The sequence below is a fragment of the Sturnira hondurensis genome, unplaced genomic scaffold (assembly GCF_014824575.4).
Source record: "Sturnira hondurensis isolate 20B ecotype Veracruz unplaced genomic scaffold, ASM1482457v3 Scaffold0015509, whole genome shotgun sequence".
Taxonomy (NCBI): Eukaryota; Metazoa; Chordata; class Mammalia; order Chiroptera; family Phyllostomidae; genus Sturnira; species Sturnira hondurensis.
Genome location: NW_028088140.1, coordinates 6,648,196 through 6,669,866, shown reverse-complemented (window position 1 = coordinate 6,669,866; position 21,671 = coordinate 6,648,196). Strand labels below are relative to the sequence as shown.

The 21,671-nt window shown below is 46.0% G+C and overlaps 1 protein-coding gene across 1 annotated transcript in view; it reads right to left on the bottom strand.

Moving 5' to 3' along the window:
* Window positions 1-21,671, bottom strand: part of PLXNC1 (plexin C1) — a 151,913-nt gene that overhangs the window by 93,054 nt on the left and 37,188 nt on the right. The window contains exons 3-4 of the mRNA XM_037064685.1: window positions 15,135-15,269; window positions 10,754-10,854 (exon numbers count right to left, since the gene is read on the bottom strand). Coding sequence (XP_036920580.1) covers window positions 10,754-10,854; window positions 15,135-15,269 — 236 coding nt within the window. The remainder of the gene's footprint in view (window positions 1-10,753; window positions 10,855-15,134; window positions 15,270-21,671) is intronic.

Below are 21,671 nucleotides of genomic sequence, written 5' to 3'. Positions count from 1 at the left end.
TTGAGGAATTTAAAGCTAATCAATACATACTTATGAAAGTGCCTGCTGCCTGAGATGAGGTCATTTCAAAAAAATCTATTCCATTAAAACATATATTTACTAAAAGGGGTGTTCCTAATGGTACTTGTTCCCAGTCAGAGAGCATCAATTAAAGAGATGGCACTGACGAGCAGTTTGGATGCTGAGGTCTGAGGACCACAGGCGCCTCCTTTTCCAAACAAAACTGGCTTCTGTGGAAGGTGAGCCTCCCGCCTGTGCTGGGTATTTTCAACTGCCAGGATACAAAGGGTGCACCTGTGGCCCTTAATGGTTTTTTTCCCTCTTTACCTTTTGCTTTGAAATAAGTAAGATTTATTTATAGCTCCTCCAAGAGCTGATATAGTGAAGAACCCACGGGATTCAGGTTCACCCAAGACTGCTCTCCAGGGTTCAGAGGCTCCAAAACCTTTCTGGCATTCTTGGGAACCCATATGCAGCTTAGTCCCTGCCAGAGTAATTCAGTGATGCCCGGAGGCCAGAATAACTATTCGCCTTTGCTCCCCACTGCTTCCACCCCACAGACAGCTGTCCTACTTGCTTCTACACAATTAGTCAGCACAATGGGGCCCTCACATGAGGAGGAGGGGCTGCCCCCAAATCCCATTATTATCATTATTGCTGTCATTAGAGCCTCACTGGACCGCAAAGGAGTGTCGCTTCCTAGACTTCAGATGCAATTGGAAGGAGAGGAGTGAATGCAGAATCAGAATGGTCCTCTGTCTCAGACTGCCTTCCTGGACACTCAGCTAGAGACATCCCCAAAGCTGAATGTGCTCCTTTGGGTCTTGGGTCAGGTGTCCCCTTCTCAGTGAGGCTTTCCAGGGTCTTGCTGGTTGAAAGTCGCAACCTCCCCTGCCTCCGGCCAGCACCCCCTACCCCTTCCTCTGCTTTATTTTCCTTCATGGCATTGATCACCATCTGATGGGCTCTCTATTTCCTTCCGAACTTCGTTTCACCTTGTCCATCTTCCGTCATGTAGTAGGTTGAATAATGTTCTCCCCAAATCCATGTCCACCTAAAACCCTAGAATGTGACCTTATTTGGAAACAGGATCTTTGCAGATGTAATAAGAATCTCAAGATGAGATCATACTGGATTTAAGGTGTCCAGTGACAGGTACCTTGATAAGAAAAAGGAGAGGGGGATTTGGACACACGAAGAGAAAGGGATGTGCAAAGACAGGGAGAGATGGAGCTATGCTGCCACAAGCCAAAAACACCAAGAGCCACCAGGAACTGGAAGAGCAGGGGGAGAATTGTCCCTTAGAATCTGAGGGAACATGGCCCTGCTGACCTCTTAATTTTGGATTTCCAGCCTCCAGAAACATGAGAGACTCAATCTGCTTGTTTTAAGCCACTGAATTTGTGGTCATCTCTTACGGCAGCCCTGGGAAACTAATGCATCTCATTAGAAGGTCTCCATAGGGGCAAAAATGCGGGACTGTGTTTTTCACTGCTAGAGAATCCTACTGCTGAGAACAGTGTCTGACACACACGAGGTGTGCAATAAATAAGTGCATGGATGCTTAACTTTCAAGGCAGAAGGGTTCTACAACTCAGGAAGGCCCTGAATCCCGCTGTCTTTCTTATGCAGAACCAGTCGTATATACGAAGGGTTCACTTGGACCAGGCTCTCTCCTTACCTCCCACCACTGTGAGGGATAATGTCTCTTATTTCTCTTCCCTTTTGCTACAGAGGTAGATAATGGTACTAGCTTGGCAGCTAGAGCTAAACCTAGATTTGAAAACCAGTTCCACTAAGTATTCAATTTTTGGCAGGCAGAATAATGGCCCCCCAAAATACCCATGTCTTGATCTCTGAGTATGTTAGTATGTTGGCATACTAACCTGTGAGTATGTTAGCATACATGGCAAAAAGGACCTTGCAGAGGTGATTAAGGGTCTCAAAATGGGGAGATTATCTTGGGTTGTCTGTGTGGGCCCAAAGTACTCACAAGGATCCCTAAAAGAGGGGGCAGGACGGTCAGAGTCAGAGAAGGAGATCAGAAGATGCTACACTGGCGGTTCTGAAGGTGTGAGAAGGAACCATGAGCCAAGGAATGCAGGCTGCTGCCTCCAGAGCTAGAGAAGACAAGAAAACAATTCCTCTTACAGCCTCCAGAAGAAACACAGCTCTTCCAATACCTTGACTTTAGCCCAGTGAAACCATTGCAGGCTTCTGACCTCCAAAACCATACCATGAATAAATACATGTTGTTTTAAGCCACCAAGGTTGGGGTAACTTGATAAAGCAGCAATGGGAAACAGATACACCACCTAAGGCTGTTTTTTCATTTCTGAAGTGGGTGTTGTAATAGTACTCACTTCACAAGGTACCAGGAGGTGGAAATGGACCATGGGAGCATTAACCAACTCAGGACCAATGATTTTACTAATAATAGCAAATAACAGGCCTCAATATTCAGGGTAAGCATTTTTGTAAAGCAAAGTAACTCGATCTAGTATATGCAATCACTTCCTGAAAAATTCCCTGCTGAAAAGAGGGCTTTTAAATCCAACTTCCCAAAAAAGTAAAACCACGTTTTAAAAGGTAGTTTGAAAAAATTTATGAAACTAAGCAGAAATTGCCAAGTCATAAATAAAAGTTTTCAAATCAAATCCCATAAAAATTATGTATACTAATGTTACATTATTCCTATATAACTTCACAAAATACCACGTTCTCAAGAGACCTAGGCTCAACATTTCTAAAGTGGGTGTGGTAATAGTACTCACTTCACAAGGTACCAGGAGGTGGAAATGCACCATGGGCTAGAAGGTGCAGCACACAGCCTGTTCCTCTCCATGCACGCAGACCCTGTCTCCTGGCTGGGCCTGGCTCCAGGCAGGCTTCCTGAGGAAGGGGCACTCAACTGCATTCTGAAGACTAAGTGGGCACAGCTGATGGACACCTCCACTGAAAGGCCCTCACTGGCCTTCTCTGCTGCACACTGTCTCCTGATAACAGACTGGACTGCAGTAACACAGGCTTCAGGAGAATGTGCCACAGGCTACCAAGCCCCATGGGTTGTCTAGGTCAAGTTTTAGGGCAACAATAGCCCACTGCCCTTTGGGTTAATGATCTGCTGTGGGGAGGCCTGAGGAAGGAATGTCTCTTGGAGAAGAGAAGGCAGACCTCAAGATAGGAGAGCAATGCAAGGAACTGGATATGTCTGTAAGCAAATCACTTAACTCTTTTTTATTGTTATTCTGAGGCACAAATATGTTTAGCATTCAAATTTTAGTTTTCTCTTCTGCGTTCAAAATCTCCTTCTGTTACCCCCAAGCCTTTCAGAAAGTCTGACGGGGACTGGCCACAGACTCCTGCTGTTAGGCTGAGTTGAGAAATGATCTTGTTCACAGTCTCACGTGTAGAATAAACCACCAGCAGCTGAAGACCTAAAAACTGCTACCAGAGGCTGCCTGCAGGTCTACCAACTGTTACCATGAAAGAAACATGAAGAACATGGGCAAGTGTTAAATGTATAAAAATAATCAAGGAGAGCCTACAGACACCTTATAATTAGCATGTCTGGGGGCTTTGTCCCCACCCTGTCCATGTCCTGTGCAGGGTGCAGCATTACAGGGTAGGACAATAAAGGAGTGTGTGGACCATCTTCTGCAGAGGATGCAGCTCCGGTTCCATCACTTGACTGGGACCAAAGCTCGCAGAGCTCTGCAGTTGTGTTGGAAGAGGTGGGGAGGTACATGAAATCTGGAGAAATAGCTGCCAGGAAGAAGACTCTGGAAGGCATGTGACACAAAGTCACTCTTTACAAAATGTACCCAAAGAAAGTGACCCTGGAAGGGGCAGGGTTGGGCAGCATGGTGCCACTGATGCTCAGGTTTAACATAGATCATTTGTCTTCCTGTGCCTTCAGAATCCTCTTTTTAAAACACAAGTATGATCATGTCAACCCTCTGGTACAAACCCTTTAATATAGTAAGCTCTCAGAAGCACCTAACGACGTCCAGACTCAGAGCCCTTCCCACCCTGGTTCCACCCAGCCTCCTGGCGCCAGTGCTGGAGTGACAGAAGTCAATCTTCCTTGCCCTCAGAAACATCTTCTTGGGCTGGTTCTTCTGCCTGAAGTGCCCCCCACACCTTCCATCCCATGGGGAAAGTCTTCTCAGCTAAAAGGCCTAATTTCATGCCACCTCCTCTCCGAAGCCTTTCTCACCCTTTGTTACAAGTAAGGGCTGCCTCCTCTGGGGTTCCACCACCATAATGGGTAACATTACTTGAGTACTTACTGTGAGCAGTAAGGCTTACTAGGCACTATGCCTAGGATTTTATGCACATTATCTGAATTGATTCCTTCAGCAATTCTGTGAGGTTAAAACCTTGCTTTAGAGCAAAGAAGAATCACAAAGATGAGAAACTTGCAGGCCACAAAGAAGCCCAGACCAGATCACAAGCGAACTAATTCCAGGATCTGCATCCTTCCTCCTGCGCTGCGCCGCTCCTGCTGCCAGTGTGAGAGTGGCCCCTGTACTGCTGTGCATCCCAAACAGGCTGCTTCTTCTGCATCTTGCTTCCTAATGACACCATATCCTTCTGAACCCAAGCCAGACACCCCCACTCCTTCTATAATCTCAACACCAAAGTTCTGCTCTGCTGGGAAAAGAGCACTAATCACTGCACCCTCGGACGCTCAGCCCTGGCATCTGTTCGAAGCCCCTCCCCAACTGACTTAGGTGCCCATTGTTTGGGCTGCAGCCTAGTGCCTAGTCCAGAGCCTGGGGCACACTGGCAATCCAGTGGATGTTTGGATATCATTTCTTTTTTTGTGAGGACTTAGATCTAAGGGAAAGAATACATCTTCCAGAAAAAACAGTGGCCACCTTGATATTTTATGTTTCATTTTCTGGCCCTATTTTTAGCATGTCAGACTCAAGAGGGAATCCAATTAATCACTAAGTCCTGTCAAGTTTACCTTCCAAATCGCTCTTAAATCCACCCACTTCTTCCTATTGCCACTATCATCTAATTCAGTCCCTAGTCTCTTGCTGGTTTATCACCACCTTCTAAGTGATCTGCAGCTTCCAGCAGATAGACCCTTCTGGTCTATTTTGCATGTTCTAAAACACACATCTGATCTAGTCTGTCTTCTAATTAAAGCCCAGCAATGGCTCCCCAAAGTCCTTCCAACAAAATCCAAATTCTCTAACATGGTTTATAAGACCCAGCTTCATCTGCCTCTGCCATGATTATCATGCCAACCTCATTTCCCAACACTCCCCGCCTAGACTGCACATTCTATCCCCACTGAGCCCCAAGCCCATGAGCCTACAGACCCTGGCCTTGGCACAGCCTGTTCCCTGTGCCAGTTTCCCCTCCCTCCTCTTTACTTGGCTAATATCTGCTCACATTTCAGGTCCAGCTTAGACATCCCTCCAGGAAGCCTTCCCTGACCTTTTAAGTTTTGGTTAGATGGTTTCCATGTGCCCGCATGAAACCCTTCACTTCCTCTGTGCTAACTCTAATTATAATCTATTTACATATTGGTAGATTGGTAGCTCCTTCACTTATTAAGGTAGACTGGATTATCGTTCCCAATTCTGCAATCTCTCCTGTGCTAGAATTACATATCCACAGCCTTTGCATGTCCCTTCGCACTGTCTCCCACTACAGTAGACAGAGTGTATTTCCCTACCCTGCTGATACTGGGCTTGGCTGCACAGCTTGTTTGCAAACATGACATGAGCAGAGGCTTTGCATGTGTGGCAGAGTTTAGCTTGGCCCCTTGGGCTTCTGCTCTCTGCCGTGAGAAGAGCATGTGTAGAATGGGAGATATGTGAAGCAGACCTGAATCAAGCTCTGTTTTTCAATTGAGCTTATTGGGGTGACATTGGTTCATAAAACTATACAGGTTTCAAATGTACAAACTCAATAAAACATCCGCTGCACATTGCATCATGCACCCATCCCCCCAAGCAAAGTCTCATTCCACCCACATTTTCTCCCCTCTGCCCACCTCCATCTATTCCCCGCCCCCATTCTCTCTGACTATCGCCACACTGTTTTCACGGTCTTTGTGTTATGTATACATTTTTTCTTAATCCCTTCACCTTCTTTCATCCATTCTCCCTACTCCTCTCCCCTCTGATAGCTGGCAGACTGTTCCGTGTATTCATGCCTCTGTTTCTCTTTTGTTCAGCAATTTATTTTGCTCATTAGTGAATCCAACTCTTGAACGTCACAACCTGCAGCTTGAACCTCACAACCCTCCATGCCTGCTAACGCTGAACATGAGCAAAAAATAAAACAAAGACAAATGTTTGTTCTTGTAAATGACTAAGACTTTGTTTGTTACTCAGTATTATTGCAGCAGGAACCTGACCAATACATGTGTCTACATCCCTCATTGGGGATGACCACATAGGCAAGAAAGAACTGTATCCCAAGCACCTGGCACAGGGCTGAGCGCACTGTAGGTGCTCCAGCAACACCTGTTGATTGGATGTACAGCTGAATGATGAACATTGGTCAATGACATGTCTGTCTCCTAGCTAATGCGTGAATTCCTTAAGCTCAAGAATGACAACTGACCTCTCCCAGTATCACCTAGTTATCTGACTTCCCATATTGGATTCTTGGTAGATACTTGATAAATATTTGTTGAAGTTAAATGAATTGAATTTTGTGGGCTGACATGGGAATTAGTCCTTAATTTATGACACTGTTTCTATGGGAAAATGCATTCTGAGTGCCAAACTTGCAAATGAACTTTTGGAACCTCACCCCCTCATTGGCTTGGGATTGCCAGTTTTGTGGAAATCCATAACTGAACACATGTGCTATGCTTTGCAATATGGGAGAAGCTGAGAAATTGCTTCCAAACCCAAGATATTCAGTCTGCAAAAATTTACTTTCCACCCACACAGACAATAAAATACAGGTTGGATTTGAAGTTCCAACAATAAAATACAAGACTTTTTAGAGCTCATTGTTTATCTAGTTGCTTTTTATCTGCTTATACTGAATGCCTATTCTTAACACCCCATCAAAAGGAAATGAAGATCATTTTCTTACCCCACCTTCCCAACAAATTCACTTTCTACACACGTATGCAAGAAAGCTCAACCTTCTCAACAGAGAAAATAAGTTATTTTTCTAAATAAATCTGTGGCATTTAAAATAAACACAGTGGGATGCTCTACAGTTATAAGAAAACATCCCCCTTTAGAATTCCTGATTTTGAATGGTGCTGGGAGCTAAACGTGAGTCACGGATCTGAAGCTTAGTTTTATTTAATCTTAGGACATAACCAAGCCAATTTGAAACCGAGTAACCCGACACGGCTGGGAAGGGCCACCAGTCCACACCTCCAGAGCGTTTTGCAGTCTTCACACACAAGTCTCCAGCCATTGGTAGAGTTTCCCAATCATTCAGTCCACTCCAGTCATTTAACACATACCTACTATGCGCCAGGCACTGTCCCAGATTCTGGAGGATACAATAATGAATAAGACAAGGTCCCTACGCAATTCACATTTTAATAAAGTGAGTGACAGAAATAAAATCAGTTCAAATAGCAGTAGGGCCACGAAGACAACAAAGCATTGATGTCATTGTGAGTAAGGTGAGGCTCCTTCAGACTGGAGAATCCCGCAGAGATGTGTGTGTGCTGGGACCTGATGATCAAGCCAGAGCCAGCTATGGGAGGATCTGGAGAAGAATATTCCAGACTGAGGAAACAGCAAGTGCAAAGTCCCCGAGGCAGGAACAGCCTGGCACACTCTTCAGTCAGAAAGGAAGCTTGTGTGGCCAGGGTAGGGCATAAGGAGAGAGTGGCCAGAGAGGTCTGAGAAGTAGCAAAGGGCCAGGCTGCGGAAAGCCTTGGAAGCAGGCCCTGGCAGACTGAATTCTAAGACAGAAGTGAGTGGAGGTGCTTAAGCAGGGAAATGATAGGATCTGGTTTGGAGTTTAACCTGCAGAGGTGAAGGGGTAAGAGCCAAAGCCAGGGAACCAGTGAGCAGGCTTGTAGAAGCCTGAAACTCAGAGTCCACCATCAGTAAAAGCCCCATGCCCTCAACCTCTTCTCCCATTCTTCCTTTCCCCTTCTTGTTCGTATCAAAACCAGGCCCTCCCCTCAAGTCACAGCTTCCTTGCAGCCCACTCCAGAGCCGAACTTAATTTCAAGCTCCCCACAGTCCACTGCCCTTTTTCCAGTTCCCTAGCTCCAACAAGTCTTCTCCCAACTGCAACCTCCAGTGCACAGATCCTACCACCTTCTCACATCCCTCACTCCTCTCCTTCAGGTTCACTTAGAGCTTAAAGCCCAGAGTTCACTGTTATAAGTATCAATGTCCAAGTCAACATCATTGACCACCCTCTGCGTGCACCCTCAGCTCCCAGGCCCCTCTGTCTCCTCTTGAAGGACTTCCTGGAAAAGCTCCACCTAACTCTCACCTACTTTGCCAACAGAGCTGAACTTGGCTTAAGAAAGCAAAACCATGCTTACTGTTTCCACTTCAAAAGCAAGACCACCAACCTCAACTGGGCCCTAACGCTTTCTGGAAATCATTCTCTATCTCCCATCTCCGTTCTCTCTCCCACTCTATTTCACACCTTCTCTCTGTTCAACGCCCCCCCCCCAACCTCTTCTCACTCTCACTTGTCTTAAGTCACTAAGAATGATGTAAGCAATATGAAAATACACTGTACATGCTTCTACCACCCACCTACTCCCGGGCACAGATTCTCACCTTCCCTCCCAGGACCAAGAAGGAGCTGTCTCACACTCCTGCGTGAGGCTGGCCTCCCCATCGGTGTGCTAGGTCATGCTTTCCCTCATCTGCTGAGAGACAACACTCGACAACTTTCTCTTCTCTGTTGTATCATCAGTTTCCCCCTCTCCTCAGAACCTTTCCCAATAGTCCCCAACATGCTGCTATTTCACGCCCCTTATAAATAACAGCACTGTCTGGACTCCATTTCCCTCCAGTGTTTTCTGCCGTCTTTCTCAGCAAGCTCCTCTCAAGAGTTGTCTCTGCTCTGTCCTCTTGTTATCTGTACTCACAGCTTTAGCACCCCCTCCCCAACTGTCACTGTCACAGTCACCTGCTAAGTCCAGTGGACCGATTCTCTTCTCCTCTTGCCTGACCTCTCAGCTGGACCAGGCAGTGGGCCACCCCCTCCTCCATTCTCTCTCTGGGCCCCCAGAGACCACCTTCTTCAGTTTTTTCTCTCCTCTGCCCTGTTTCTTCTTCATCTCCCAGACCCCTAAGAATCACCCACCTGAGTGCTCAGTTCTCCAATTACATCTGCCCTCAATCTGCACTCGCCTCCCCACCGCCTGATCTGAAGGCTTCCTTATGTCCCATCTAAACACTACAAACTCCCCAATTTGTGTCGCCAGCCCGGACATCTCCCGTGTCCTGCATTTGCCAGTCGAGTAGCCACTAGCTCTTTATGGCTGTTCAGTCACCACCGCCGCACTGTCACTGGATGAACCCCTGGACGTAGCTCCACTAAGATAGACAGGGCACCTGTGCAAGTGGGACCAGGTGGGAAGATTAGAGCAAAACAGCTTAGTGGGTGTGTGCCGATGAAATACTCTTCACGACTGGACAAACGACAAGAAGAAAACCTGCCCACCCAGTTACAATTATTCACGAGAATTTTCCTGGCCCTGCTTCTTTTGTCTGCCCGTGATTCTGATGGAAACAGCCCGGTAAGGAAGCGCTGGGAAAGGCACAGGCAATTATGTGTCTTGCTGCAGCTCAGCTTTTGACTTCCTCCATGAACTCTTAATTAATTCCAGCCCCATGTTTTTAGTTTGTTTCCTGAACCTCTTGCTCACATTGTATTCCCCCCTCTCCCTTCATTGCTCTTGGCTTCCTCCTCCAGAGGCCCCCAAATTCTCTTCCTACCCCTCTCTTCTTCCTCCAAACTGCCCCCTTGTTCTGCCTCCAGCTTCTCCACCTGTTCTACTCTTTCTTATCCTTTTTTACCTTTAAAAACTGAAAGAGCCGAACTGACAGACACTGTTAGGTTCTTTTTTTCTTCTTCTGCCTGAGCTGCAGCTAGCTCAGGCTCTCTCCTTGCTTCTATAGCAAAGCCCAAGTACTGGGTTACCATAGTAACAGCAAATCCAACCAGGCCGATCCCAGTGATGCTAGGAGCTGCCATGGTGAGGAAGCCACTCCAAGTTGCCCCTGAGCCTTGATGAGTCACGAGCATCGTAAGTCACGATGAGGCTGGGCAGATTCTGCCCAGAGCCTGAGGTTGTGTACCAGGCCCACAGCTGTACGGTGCATTCAGAGACAACATCATCGATAATAAAGCTTCCACTGCACCAACCGAATATGTGACACTATGAGGATTCAGTCAAAAAATTTCAAATATCCTTATTCTTTTACCTCCCCTGAGGGTGTGCCTTTCACCTCTCTCTCAAATCGGGGAGAACTCTGTAGAAAGTAAAAGCAGACTGACTGACAGATCCAGGCTACCCTCCTTTAAGTCACATATCTGCCTCTCCCACCCTCCGAGGAGGTGACCCCCAGGGGTCTGGGTCAAATGATTTAAAGCACCAACATGGCTGGGAACATCTCCGGGAATCAATTCGAACTACACAGTGATACTTTAGTCAGCGAAGAGATCAGTCCCCCAGGTCACTGGAGTGAACTGTTAACACGGGGCAACAAGCGCTTTGCCATGTGACGCTTTTCTGAAAATGTGAGCCAGTGAGAAAGAATTCAGGAGATACCTTTGCAGAGAATGGCACCAACCGCAGTGAGGGTCTGATGCGGCCACGCACTCCAAACAGGATTTATGTTTATTGCAGTTTGCAACTCCAATTCTCCTCACCTAAAAATAAAGATGACAGCAGTTCAGATGGAATAATAAGCAATACCAGAAAAACCACCACACCTTATCTGATGAAGGGCCACAGAGAGACATTTATTGGCTCAAACTGGATTGTTGGGAACCGCTCTGCCTGGTTTCAGGAATTATAACCACCCCCCCACAGATAAGGCTGAGTGAGTGACCTCCAGAATGCAAGCCACTAAGAAGACAAAGCTTGTCTCTGCTTCATCTCCTGCCCCCGATGCTTGGTCAGTTAGTCTATGATGGGTATGACCCCTCAGAGGAGGGGCAACCTAAGCCAGACACGATCACTTGGGAGGCCAACATGGAAGGACTCGGGGTTGGGGGGCTGCAAGAAAGAGGGGGGATGGACCCTCACCCCCCAGCTATTCTGACATAGTCCAAGTTTCCATTTCTGTCTCTAATCCACTTAAGCCTAAAAATCTATGTTGGGGAAGGCAGTGCAGCCCTGTGCTGGAAAGGGCAGGTTCCCTGGGTGATCAGCCCTAAGGAAGAATATGTAAAATCCTGTGAAACCTGTTTTGTTTAGAATGCTCTCATTTAAATGATAAGGGTCCAAGGAAGAAGTTTGTTCCTCAAAGTTTTATGGCTCTTTAGCTATCTGACCCTGGCTGAGAATAAGCCCTCATAGTTTGTTTGTTTTTTTTTTAAGATTTTATTTATTTATCTTTAGAGGAGAAAGGAAGGAGAGAAGGAGAGAAATATCAATGTATGGTTGCCTCTCGTGAGTTCCCTGCCGGGAACTGGCCCGCAACCCAGGCATGTGCCCTGACTGGGAATCGAACCACGATCATGTGGTTCGCAGGCTCGTGCTCAATCCACTGAGCTACACCAGCCAGGGCTCTCATAGTTCTTTGAATGCCATCTGTTGTTTGAGCCTTACCTGTATTCTTGTGCAAAGCAACCCAATAAAAGCCCCTTGAGCAGGGGGCTCTTGGCCCTCGTCCTCTGAGGGATCAGCCACCTTTCCTCCCCTGGCAGATCATGTCTTGGTAGTTTCACTTTCATCCATGGTGGACGGGGGGAAATTTGCGGGCAATGTTGCCCCCACACTGGGTGTCTCCATAATGACACTGGGCAGGGTGTCCCAAGTCCCAAGGTAGGAAGCAGTTTATCAGAATTACTTCAGGAGCTTTTAAACATGCAGATTCCCAGCCCCCTGCTCTTGGGACTCTAGCTGAGTAGGTCTAGGGCACAGCAGAGGAATCTGTATTTTGGGGTGCTCTCTCAGGTGAGTCTGATATGCAGTCAGGTTTCTGATCGGCTAAGAATGACTACGAAAGGGATCATGGAACCAGGTCAACTAGTTGCATGCAGAGAGAGGCAACAGTACTTTGGAAATAAGCATCTGGAAATGGCGAGAGGCTCTGACCCAGGAGGAACAGGAGGTTGTTAGTGGCCGTGGAAGTGAGGAGAACCCTCCCACACCCCTCTCAGGGGTAGCTCCATCGCCTCAGTGCCTGCCATACCCCCCGCACTGGAGCTGAAACTAAAAGAAACAGGGGCAGTTTCTAAATCATTCCCTGCCCCTAGAGTCATCTCTTCCAGTGGTCAGGAAACAGCAGCCCGCAGAGTGGGCACTGGTGCTGGGCAGATGCAGGCTGCAGGCAGAGCCAGGAATCAGAGTGGGAGGCGGGGACATGAGTGTCACACGGCCCAGTCACTGCAGGCAGAATCCCAAAGCAGGTAGTATAGAAACCGTGGAACTCATTAAGCCAGGAAGCTATAGATGCTAGAAATTATAAAGTATAAAGTAAGTGTGTAAAAAGGCTGGAGAAACAGAGGTCAAGAAGGGGTTTGTGAGGAAAACAAGCTATCTTGAGGAATGTCTTTTGACTCTAAGTTGACTTCATGGAGGATAACTATGCCTGTCCACTTCTCAGTTCTCAGTGCTGCGGATGGACATGCCAGGCATACCACCAGCCTGAGCCAGAATTAACCAGAATGTGGATATTTCCTTGTAGCTCACAAAACAGTTTTTTAATTCTGGGGATTTTCATAAATGTCCCATAATCTCTGTAACCTTGTTTTCTCATCTGTGAAATGGTGACTGTGTTGCCGACTCCATGGGGTTATTACAAACACGGTCTGGCACATACTAAACGCTCAGTAAGTGCTGGCTGCTGCTGCTCAGTGAGAAAAGCTTCCACGGCCCAACAAACATGTGGAACCTTACACTGAAAAAGTAAAACAAATTTCCTAAGCGCATGCTCCTAGGACAACTTCTGCTCAGAGCACTTAGTAGAATATGCATCTCTAGAGTACTCTGTAAGAATTGCCATATAGTATACTTAAACACACACACATGTACCTCCATGTAAAAAAGAAGACCCTATAAATACTGTACTGGACCTGCTTCCCCAACTGAACACAGTATGGTGACTACCCCACAGCAACGCATATATCTTCACACGGTTACTTTGGACAGCTACACACTACACCATTGTATGGATGAACTAGGACATGTTAGTTTGGCTCTTATTATCTGCCCAAGAATCTAAGAAAGGACTTTTCCTTAGGTTTTATCTCTCCTCAGGTTATCCTGGCCCAAGCAGAGTCTTACTGATAAGATATCTAGTAGTAAACCTAAGAGAAGAATGTAGGAATAACCAGCTTTGATGCCCAGTTGAAAACTTGCCTCAGGACTTCAGGCTTCGAACGACCATAGATGAGAGTAATTCACCTTCAGAAAGTGGAGAACCTGTCAGCTACTGGAGGCTCTCCCAATGGTTCCCATCCCCCCAGTCCTGGGTCCCACGGAAGGCAGTAACTGAGCTATGTGCAATGATTTATAAAGCTGAGTGGGAAAACGTGCACAGATTCAGCCAGGCCTCAAGGGTCATGGCGCTGGGCTGGCATTTTATCAGCTCTGTGGGGCGGCGCAGCCGGCTCTCCGACAGCTACCTTTGAGATAGTCTGGATGAAGAAAGCCTGGGAATGGGGGTTGTTCCTGAATATATGCAGTTTGTTGAGCAGATAAAAGTTTCTCAATATGGGAACTCTAGGGAAGAAATATAATAAAAAATTTTTGAATGGGGAAGCAAGCTGGTAAAGGAGACTCTGTCTGGTGGAGAACTGGGTTGCAAAGGTACGTGAGGTCCAGTTGCCAGATGTGGTCATTTTGACACAACTGACTTTTTAACATGCAAAGAGCAATATGGCCCTTCTAGGAATGCCAGAAACTACAAAGTGCTCACATACCTACTCTGTGGCTCTAACAGCACATGTAGATTAACGTCATTGCTATTGTCCTCAAAATGTTGGAAAATAACAGAATGAAAAACTGGGGTAGGCCGGAAGCATCTGTTGCATCCCCTATGCAATTATGTAAGTCTTCCTTGTACTTTGCATGTTCAAATACTCATGGCTTAAAACCACCATGACAGAACGGTCTCTTTAGTTTTCACAAATTTGGGATTTGATCTCATTTATCATGGGCTTTAAAAGATCAGGGCATAATTTAAGTCCTAGTCCTGACAAGGCCTAACCCATATATAATCTTGAGCAAGCTATTTAACCTTTCCAAGTCTTAGATTCTTCATATACAAAGCAAAGGTAATTTCATATCATTAAATTACTAACACTTTTCGTTAACACTGTCTATTATACGTGTGTGTACATAGTTCTGTGTGCCTCATCTAGAGGGGCCACACGCAAAACAGTGACTTGTACATAGTCAGCAGGGACTCAATACACATTAATTTGTTTCCCCCTTCCCTTAGTGAAGCGCTTGGTAAAAATGAATGATATGTAAAAAGGTGTCCTTCGTAGTTCAGGAATCAGAAGCAAGAAGGAAAACTAAAACAGCCAAGTCAATTAAGAGAGGGAGGCCAAGTGCCATATATTTCCTGGTTAATGAATGTGTATGAGACTATGGCCCCATATTAACCCCAAACTCCAGAGCCAATCCCGCTGGGTATAGTCATAAATGCACCTAACCATTCAGTGCCCACACAATACATGTGTAAATGCAGTTACCTCGCTGATTATGCACCCATTGGCAAGCACGCCCTCCTCTGCAAAACTTGGCATCGGAAATACAGCCAATAATAAAATTGTCTAAATAGGTGATATTTCTTGCTTAGTTACTGACAGTAATGTTTTTAATTCTGTGACTTTGGACCATCGCCCGTCTCCTCCGAGCCTGCAGCAATGTTTAAACTCGGCAGTTCAAAGTAAAAGCTTGGCCTCTAGGTAATGACATCAATTAAATGATTTTTATTCATTAGTCAGAAGCAATAACCAGTATTTTTACCTACCTCTTTTCCAGCTGTTACATAGATGTACATATTCTTCTTAGGATGAGGAACAAGTTTATAAAAAACAGGGGTTTCTTCTTTAATTTCATAGATAACCTCCGGACAATTTGAGGTCAAATTCTCATCAAGAATAACCTATTTTTTCCAAAAAAAGAAATATGATTTTTATTAAATATTTTTAATAGCAGGGTGGTAAAACTTGTAGCTTAATTCTAAGACCACATCCTTTCTTACTCACCAAATACACTGGCTAAGGTACCAGATTCCTTAATCACCCTCTCATGTCTGTCTTCAACAAGGCTGGAAATAACGAGCACAGTATTTCTGCTTTTGTAGGGGACAAAGCCACACTTGTGCACGCACACACGTGCGCACACACAAATGCCACTCTTCAATGCTGGGCTGTATCCTCACATGTGGAAGCTTGTCAGCAGTTCCTGACCACATCTGATCGGCCTTATTGTCACTTGAGAAACTACAAGTGACAGCTTCATTAAAACTAGGCCAAGACTGATTTTAAAACTAAAGAAAGTTGGCTCAACATATATTTGTCTGGGTTATTCTGATTCTCCCATATAATTCTACATAGTCATGCACCTGAAAGTAATCAGGACAACTTATCAGGCTTAAACAATGAGTGTGTATTGATATAAAAACATAAGCAAGTCTGGCTTTGAAGTTGGGCAAACCTGAGCTTCACTCATCTTCATTCAGTCAATGAACACCTACTGAACGTCCGTCCACTCTGTGTCAGGCATCATGGAGATGCTCGGAAAATGCAGTGAACACAGTGGGGGGAGGGGGGAGTCTTACCCCCACAGAACTTATACTCATGCATCACACAGGAACATGATGAAAGACAGTTAACAAAAAGTGACACAAACTAGATCAGAATGGCATAAAGGTCAAAACAAAGTGGGCTGAGAAAATGGAGAAGGCATCTTCAGAGGGGGTCTCACTGAGAAGGGGAGACTTATTTAGAGACTTGCAGTGGACGATGGCATCATTTGGATATCTGGGCAAGTGCGCTCTGAGAAGAGGGACCCAGAGGCACAGGGTCCCTAGAATGAGAGAGGCCAGTATGATTGGAGCAGAGCAAAGGGAGGTGGAGGGGAGTGAGCAGTGAGGTAACAGGGGGAATAACATGGGTTCCTGCAGGCCTGTGTAAAGATTTTGCCTCTTACTCTAGTGAGAAGGAAGGGCGTTTGCCGGGCTTGCAGCAGAGGAAGGGCACGGTGAGAGGGCAGGGTGTGAAACCTGGGAGAAGGCTCATCGGGAGACTGCCGGGGAAACCGAGCGGTAGCTTGGGCTCAGGTCTGCACCCAGGCTGTCTCCCTTAAGTGGCTGTGCTGCTCTGAACCAGTAACTTAACTGCGCTGGGTCTCAGTCTCCTTATGTCTAAAGTGAGTCTAATGCCGTCTTCCTTAAACACAGTTGCTGTAAGGATCAAATGAAAATTATGAAAGAGGCTTATTAGCACATAACACTCAATAGGTAATTGCACGTTCCCTTTGGTAGGAACCATATCTTAATCATCTTTCTACCTATCTCTTTGCTCAATACAATACCTTCAAAACTGAAGGTGTTCAATACTTTGTCAGTTTGAACATATCCAGATATAATGTATCTCTACCTCTGTGGAGAGCAGTCCCACTGGACACATGATCTGAAAAGGAAAAATCGGCACCTGGGTTGTTTTCAGACAAAATCAACATCTGTGCATCTACTGACCAATAATATGCCTGTACCCACATATTCTGATGGCAATTACACAGCTATTTAATCAAAAGCTCCTTATCAACCCGGCACAAGGAGCATGCTCCCAGAAACCTGGGCCTGAGTGTGGCTGGGTCTAGCAACGGCAACTTCCTTCCATCATATGCTCTAGGTCAAGCCCGGGGCAAGTAGCTCACTAGGAGCCTGTGAACTACTCACTAAATTCAGTAGCAGGTCTGGAAAAATGGAACAGAAACACTTAAGTCCCAAGGGAAGTGGGACAGATCTGTGTCTCAGTTCATTTTTTTAAAATATATTTTATTGATTATACCATTACAGTTGTTCTATTCCCCCCTTCATTCCCCTCCACCCTGCACACCCCCTCCCCCACAATTCCCCCCTTTAGTTTATGACCACGTGTCTCAAGTTCTTTGGATTCTATATTTCCCCTACTATTCTTGCCCTCCCCCCTATCCATTTTTTACCTACCGTCTATGCTACTTATTCTCTGTACCTTCCCCCCCCTTCTCCTCTTCCCACTTCCCTGTTGCTAACCCTCCATGTGATCTTCATTTCTATGGTTCTGCTCCTGATCTAGCTGTCCTCTTGATTTGCTTTTGTTTTAGGTGTGGTTGTTAATAACTGTGAGTTTGCTGTCCTTTCACTGTTCCTATTTTTTATCTTCTTTTTCTTAGATAAGTCCCTTTAACATTTCATACAATAAGGGCTTGGTGATGATGAACTCCTTGAATTTGCTCTTATCTGAGAAGCACTTTATCTGTCCTTCCATTCTAAATGAAAGCTTTGCTGGATAAAGCAATCTTGGATGTAGGTCTTTGGATTTCATGACTTGGAATACTTCTTTCCAGCTCCTTCTTGCCTGTAAGGTCTCTTTGGAGAAATCCGCTGACAGTCTGATGGGAACTCCTTTGTAGGTGACTGTCCCCTTATCTCTTGCTGCTTCTAGGATTCTCTCCTTCATTTTAATCTTGGCTAATGTAATTATGATGTGCCTTGGTGTGTTCTTCCTTGGGTCCAAATTCTTTGGGACTCTCTGAGCTTCCTGGATTTCCTGGAAGTCTATTTCCTTTGCCAGACTGGGGAAGTTCTCCTTTATTATTTGTTCAAATAAGTTTTCCACTCATGGCTGTTTCTTTTCACCTTCTGGTACCCCTATAATCCGGATGTTGGAACGTTTAGAGATGTCCTGGAGGTTCCTAAGCCTCTCCTCATTTTTTTGAATTCTTGTTACTTCACACTTTTCTGTTTGGTCATTTCTTCCTTCCTTCTGGTCCACCCCCTTTATTTGAGTCCCAGTTTCCTTTCCATCACTGTTGGTTTCCTGTGCATTTCCCTTCATTTCAGTTAGTTTAGCCTTCATATGTTCCTCTAATTTGTGACTACAATCAACCAGTTCTGTGAGCATCCTGATCATCAGGATGTTTTGAACTGTGCATCTGAGAGGTTCCCTATTTCTTTTTCGCTTAGAGTTATCGGCTCTGGGGCTTTGAGTTCTTCTTGAGCCATATTTTGGACTGTTCGTGCCTGTTACATATGAGGAGCAGAGCCCTAGGTGTTCACCAGGGCGGGGCAACTCAGTTGCTGGGTTGTGACGCTGTATGTGGGGACGGGGGTCAAAGGGGAGCAATGGCGGTCCCTTCTGCTGCCTTCCACCGCTGGGGCCCCGAGAGGTCCGTCCCACTGTGTGGGAATGTGTGACCAGCCCGCTGCCTTGTGCCTTCACTGGGTTCGCCGCTGGGACCTGCGTGGTTCGTCTCACTGTTCACCCCTCTGCTGGTTTATCTGCGCGCGAATGTGTGACCACGGTCAACCTACCACCCTGTGCCCTCACTGGGTCTGCCTGACGCTACCCTAGCTGCCTGCGCGCCTGGGTCACGGGATCCTTCCTGCCCAACCCAGCTCCGCTGCTGGCTCCGCCCCTCTTACTGGTCCCGGTTGAATGGTTCGTTGTTGTTGGACTTCCGTATAGTTCAATTTTCTGTTCTTTGGCTGTGACTCTGTTCTCCAAACCTTTGTTGTATTCAAACTTGGTTGTGGGAGAAGGCACAGTGTTTCCACCTACGCCTCCATCTTGGTGGAAGTCTTTCAGTTCATTTTTAAATGACTCTATAGATGCACCATCCTATATGGTAGCCACTAGTGACATACTGCTATTTACATTTTAATTAAATTAAAGATTCAGCTCCTCAGTCCCACTGGTCACTTTTCAAGTGCTTGCCAGCCACAAATGACTGTTGGTTATCACACTGTGAGTGCTGATAGAGAACATTTTCATGATTGTGGAAAGTTCTATTGGGCAACGCTGCCCTGTCGAAAACTGAGTGGAGGGAGATATAGGGCAAGCACTGACCAAGTGTGAGCCTGTCAGGTTCTTGTCTTCCTCTCTCTAATCTGCGGACAAACAGGGGCTCGAGTACTAAACCCGAAGAGCTCAGGGGAGGCCTGATTGGCGGGCCCCACAAACTCAGAGATCGAAGGTACCCAGGTAGGAACATAAAAAATCCTAATTGAAAGTGAGTCATGGTGAGTAGTCATGCCTGTAGCTTCCTTGACAAAAGTCAGTCTTTACCATCAGCGAGGCTGACTGTTGTGTGTCTGCACCTAAGATGACACACCTGAGAAACGTCAGAGTGATCTCCTTCTCCGGAGCCCTCAGGGCACAACTGCAGGCGCCAGAGCAGGAGCTTACAGAACCCCTTGTTGCCATCTTGTTCCCCGAACCCCATCTCGAGGCGCTGTACCCATCGAGGTAAAGAGAGTCTGTGGTACTCTATTTTGCCTTTTTATCCAACCCCGGAGATCCCCCCACCCTGCTTTGCTTTTTCCCTGCTCCCTTAATCTGTCAGGAATGGATTTCATGTACCCTTCCTTACATCTTCTCCTTTGATTCTAATGCATAAAATAAACTGCAAAACTGACAATCTCTGGAGCATTTTCTCAATTTGTTGAGATTTTGCCTCCCAGCAATTGTCGTCATTTTGCCTCAAATAAACTCATAAAAATTCCCTACAGGTTTGGATGTTTCTTATGTCAACATTTACTTGGCACAGTCAGTAGGATTTCCAAGAAGCCCACCACCTTGCAGACCCAGACTCAAGGCTAGGTACCAGCGGAAGCTCACTGGACCCCACCAGCTCCTCACTTTGCATCTGGTGAATCTGGATAAGTTTTCTTGAAATTCCAGACCTCCCTGTTTTAAGGTAGGAGGCCCCATCTTTATTTGAGATGTTCTTTAAAAAAATCCTTGAGGTGGCACTAAAGGTTAAGGGTTAAGATAACTCAGGGACAATGGGGGGGAGGGGGAAATGGGTGGGTGGTTTTAAAATGGGGCTTTTCAATTGGAACTACTTACTGTGAGACTGAACAAAATTTTTTTGCTGGATAAATGAGAATCTGAACTTGTGCAGCTCTGAAGATAAGGGGCATTTACTCCCTCCAGCATGAAATGAGGCTATCCTTAGTAAGTAAAAACCAACGAGGAGGTGTCAGAGAGTACCACTCAGAAAGAGCAGGGCCCCACGGGGGATTCCAATGCAACTGCAGTGAAATAATTGACGCATCCCAGGACTCACTCATGAGGCTGTTTGCCTCGCACTCGGTTGTATTCAACAGCTGGGAGAGAAACTGAGACACGCCGGAGGGTTGGAGCAAACAGAGAGGTGACAGCCCCTTGGAGCTCAACCCACAAGCAGCAAACTTCAACTCACCACACAGTGTCCAAAGAAATTTTATTCCGACTCTTCAGATTGCAAAATAAAACTAAATTAACATGGGAAATTGTGCTTCCAAGGCTGACAACCCTCCACCCCATCCCCCATTAATTCTCCTGCAGATGAGAGTCTTCACTTGCAAGTACTTAGAGAAATGAGAAGATTTAACTAGAAGCGATATTAACTTAAGATAGCCAAAATGAAGCTCTTTTGACAGCTAAATTAATTTTTGCACGCACAACAGAAAAACAAGAGCTGGCTCTAAAATCAACTTGAATGAATGAGAGGCTTTTCCCTCAACTGGGAAGTAGAAGCCTCTGAAACAGCACAGAGAGACTTTCTTCTTTCCAGGAAGTTAATAAGAATATTGTAGCGACTGTTCCTGAACTAACCAGTTTCCAAAGCTGCTCAATGACACATGCGACTTTCCCCTTTTCTCCAGTTGCCCCGCTGTGCCGTTTAAGTCAGAGTCTGGACTTCCTCTCCTTTCCCTGCCCCTTCTCTCTCTTTCATGGGCCCTCCACCACCGCGCTCCACTGACATAGGCAGCACTCAGAATAGAAAACCAGACCAGGAGAGACTCGAAAAAAAAAACAAGACAAACTAGAAATTCTGGCAGCTTCCTTTAGAGAAAAGCCTGTCTCAGGACACGGATAGCCAAGCATAATCTATTCTTCCTGTACTAGGCCAAAATTAAGGAATCTAACTAAAGATTTCTCCAACCCTCTCCAGGACCCTGATGGGTTTGCAAAGAATTTAACTGTTAGCATACATAATCCTGCCTATTCAGACCCATTCCAATTAATATACCTACTGGTATCTGGGAGCAAAGCAACAGAATTACAGACAAGGTTTGTGGGGAAACCGCTGTAGAGAATTCTGTTTTGGTTGCAGAGAGCCAGGTGACTTCAGGAAGGACTGTAGAAAACCAAAATGGGATCGAGAAAAGAACGGCGATGGGCACAGGGCTGCTCTGAGGACTATGAGAGGGCATTTCCCCTTCTCCTTACTAACAGTTTAGTAGAAAATAAAAGTACCATAAACGAGGAAACTACTCAGGCCCTCCCAGGGGCTGCTTTCTCTGCTGGTG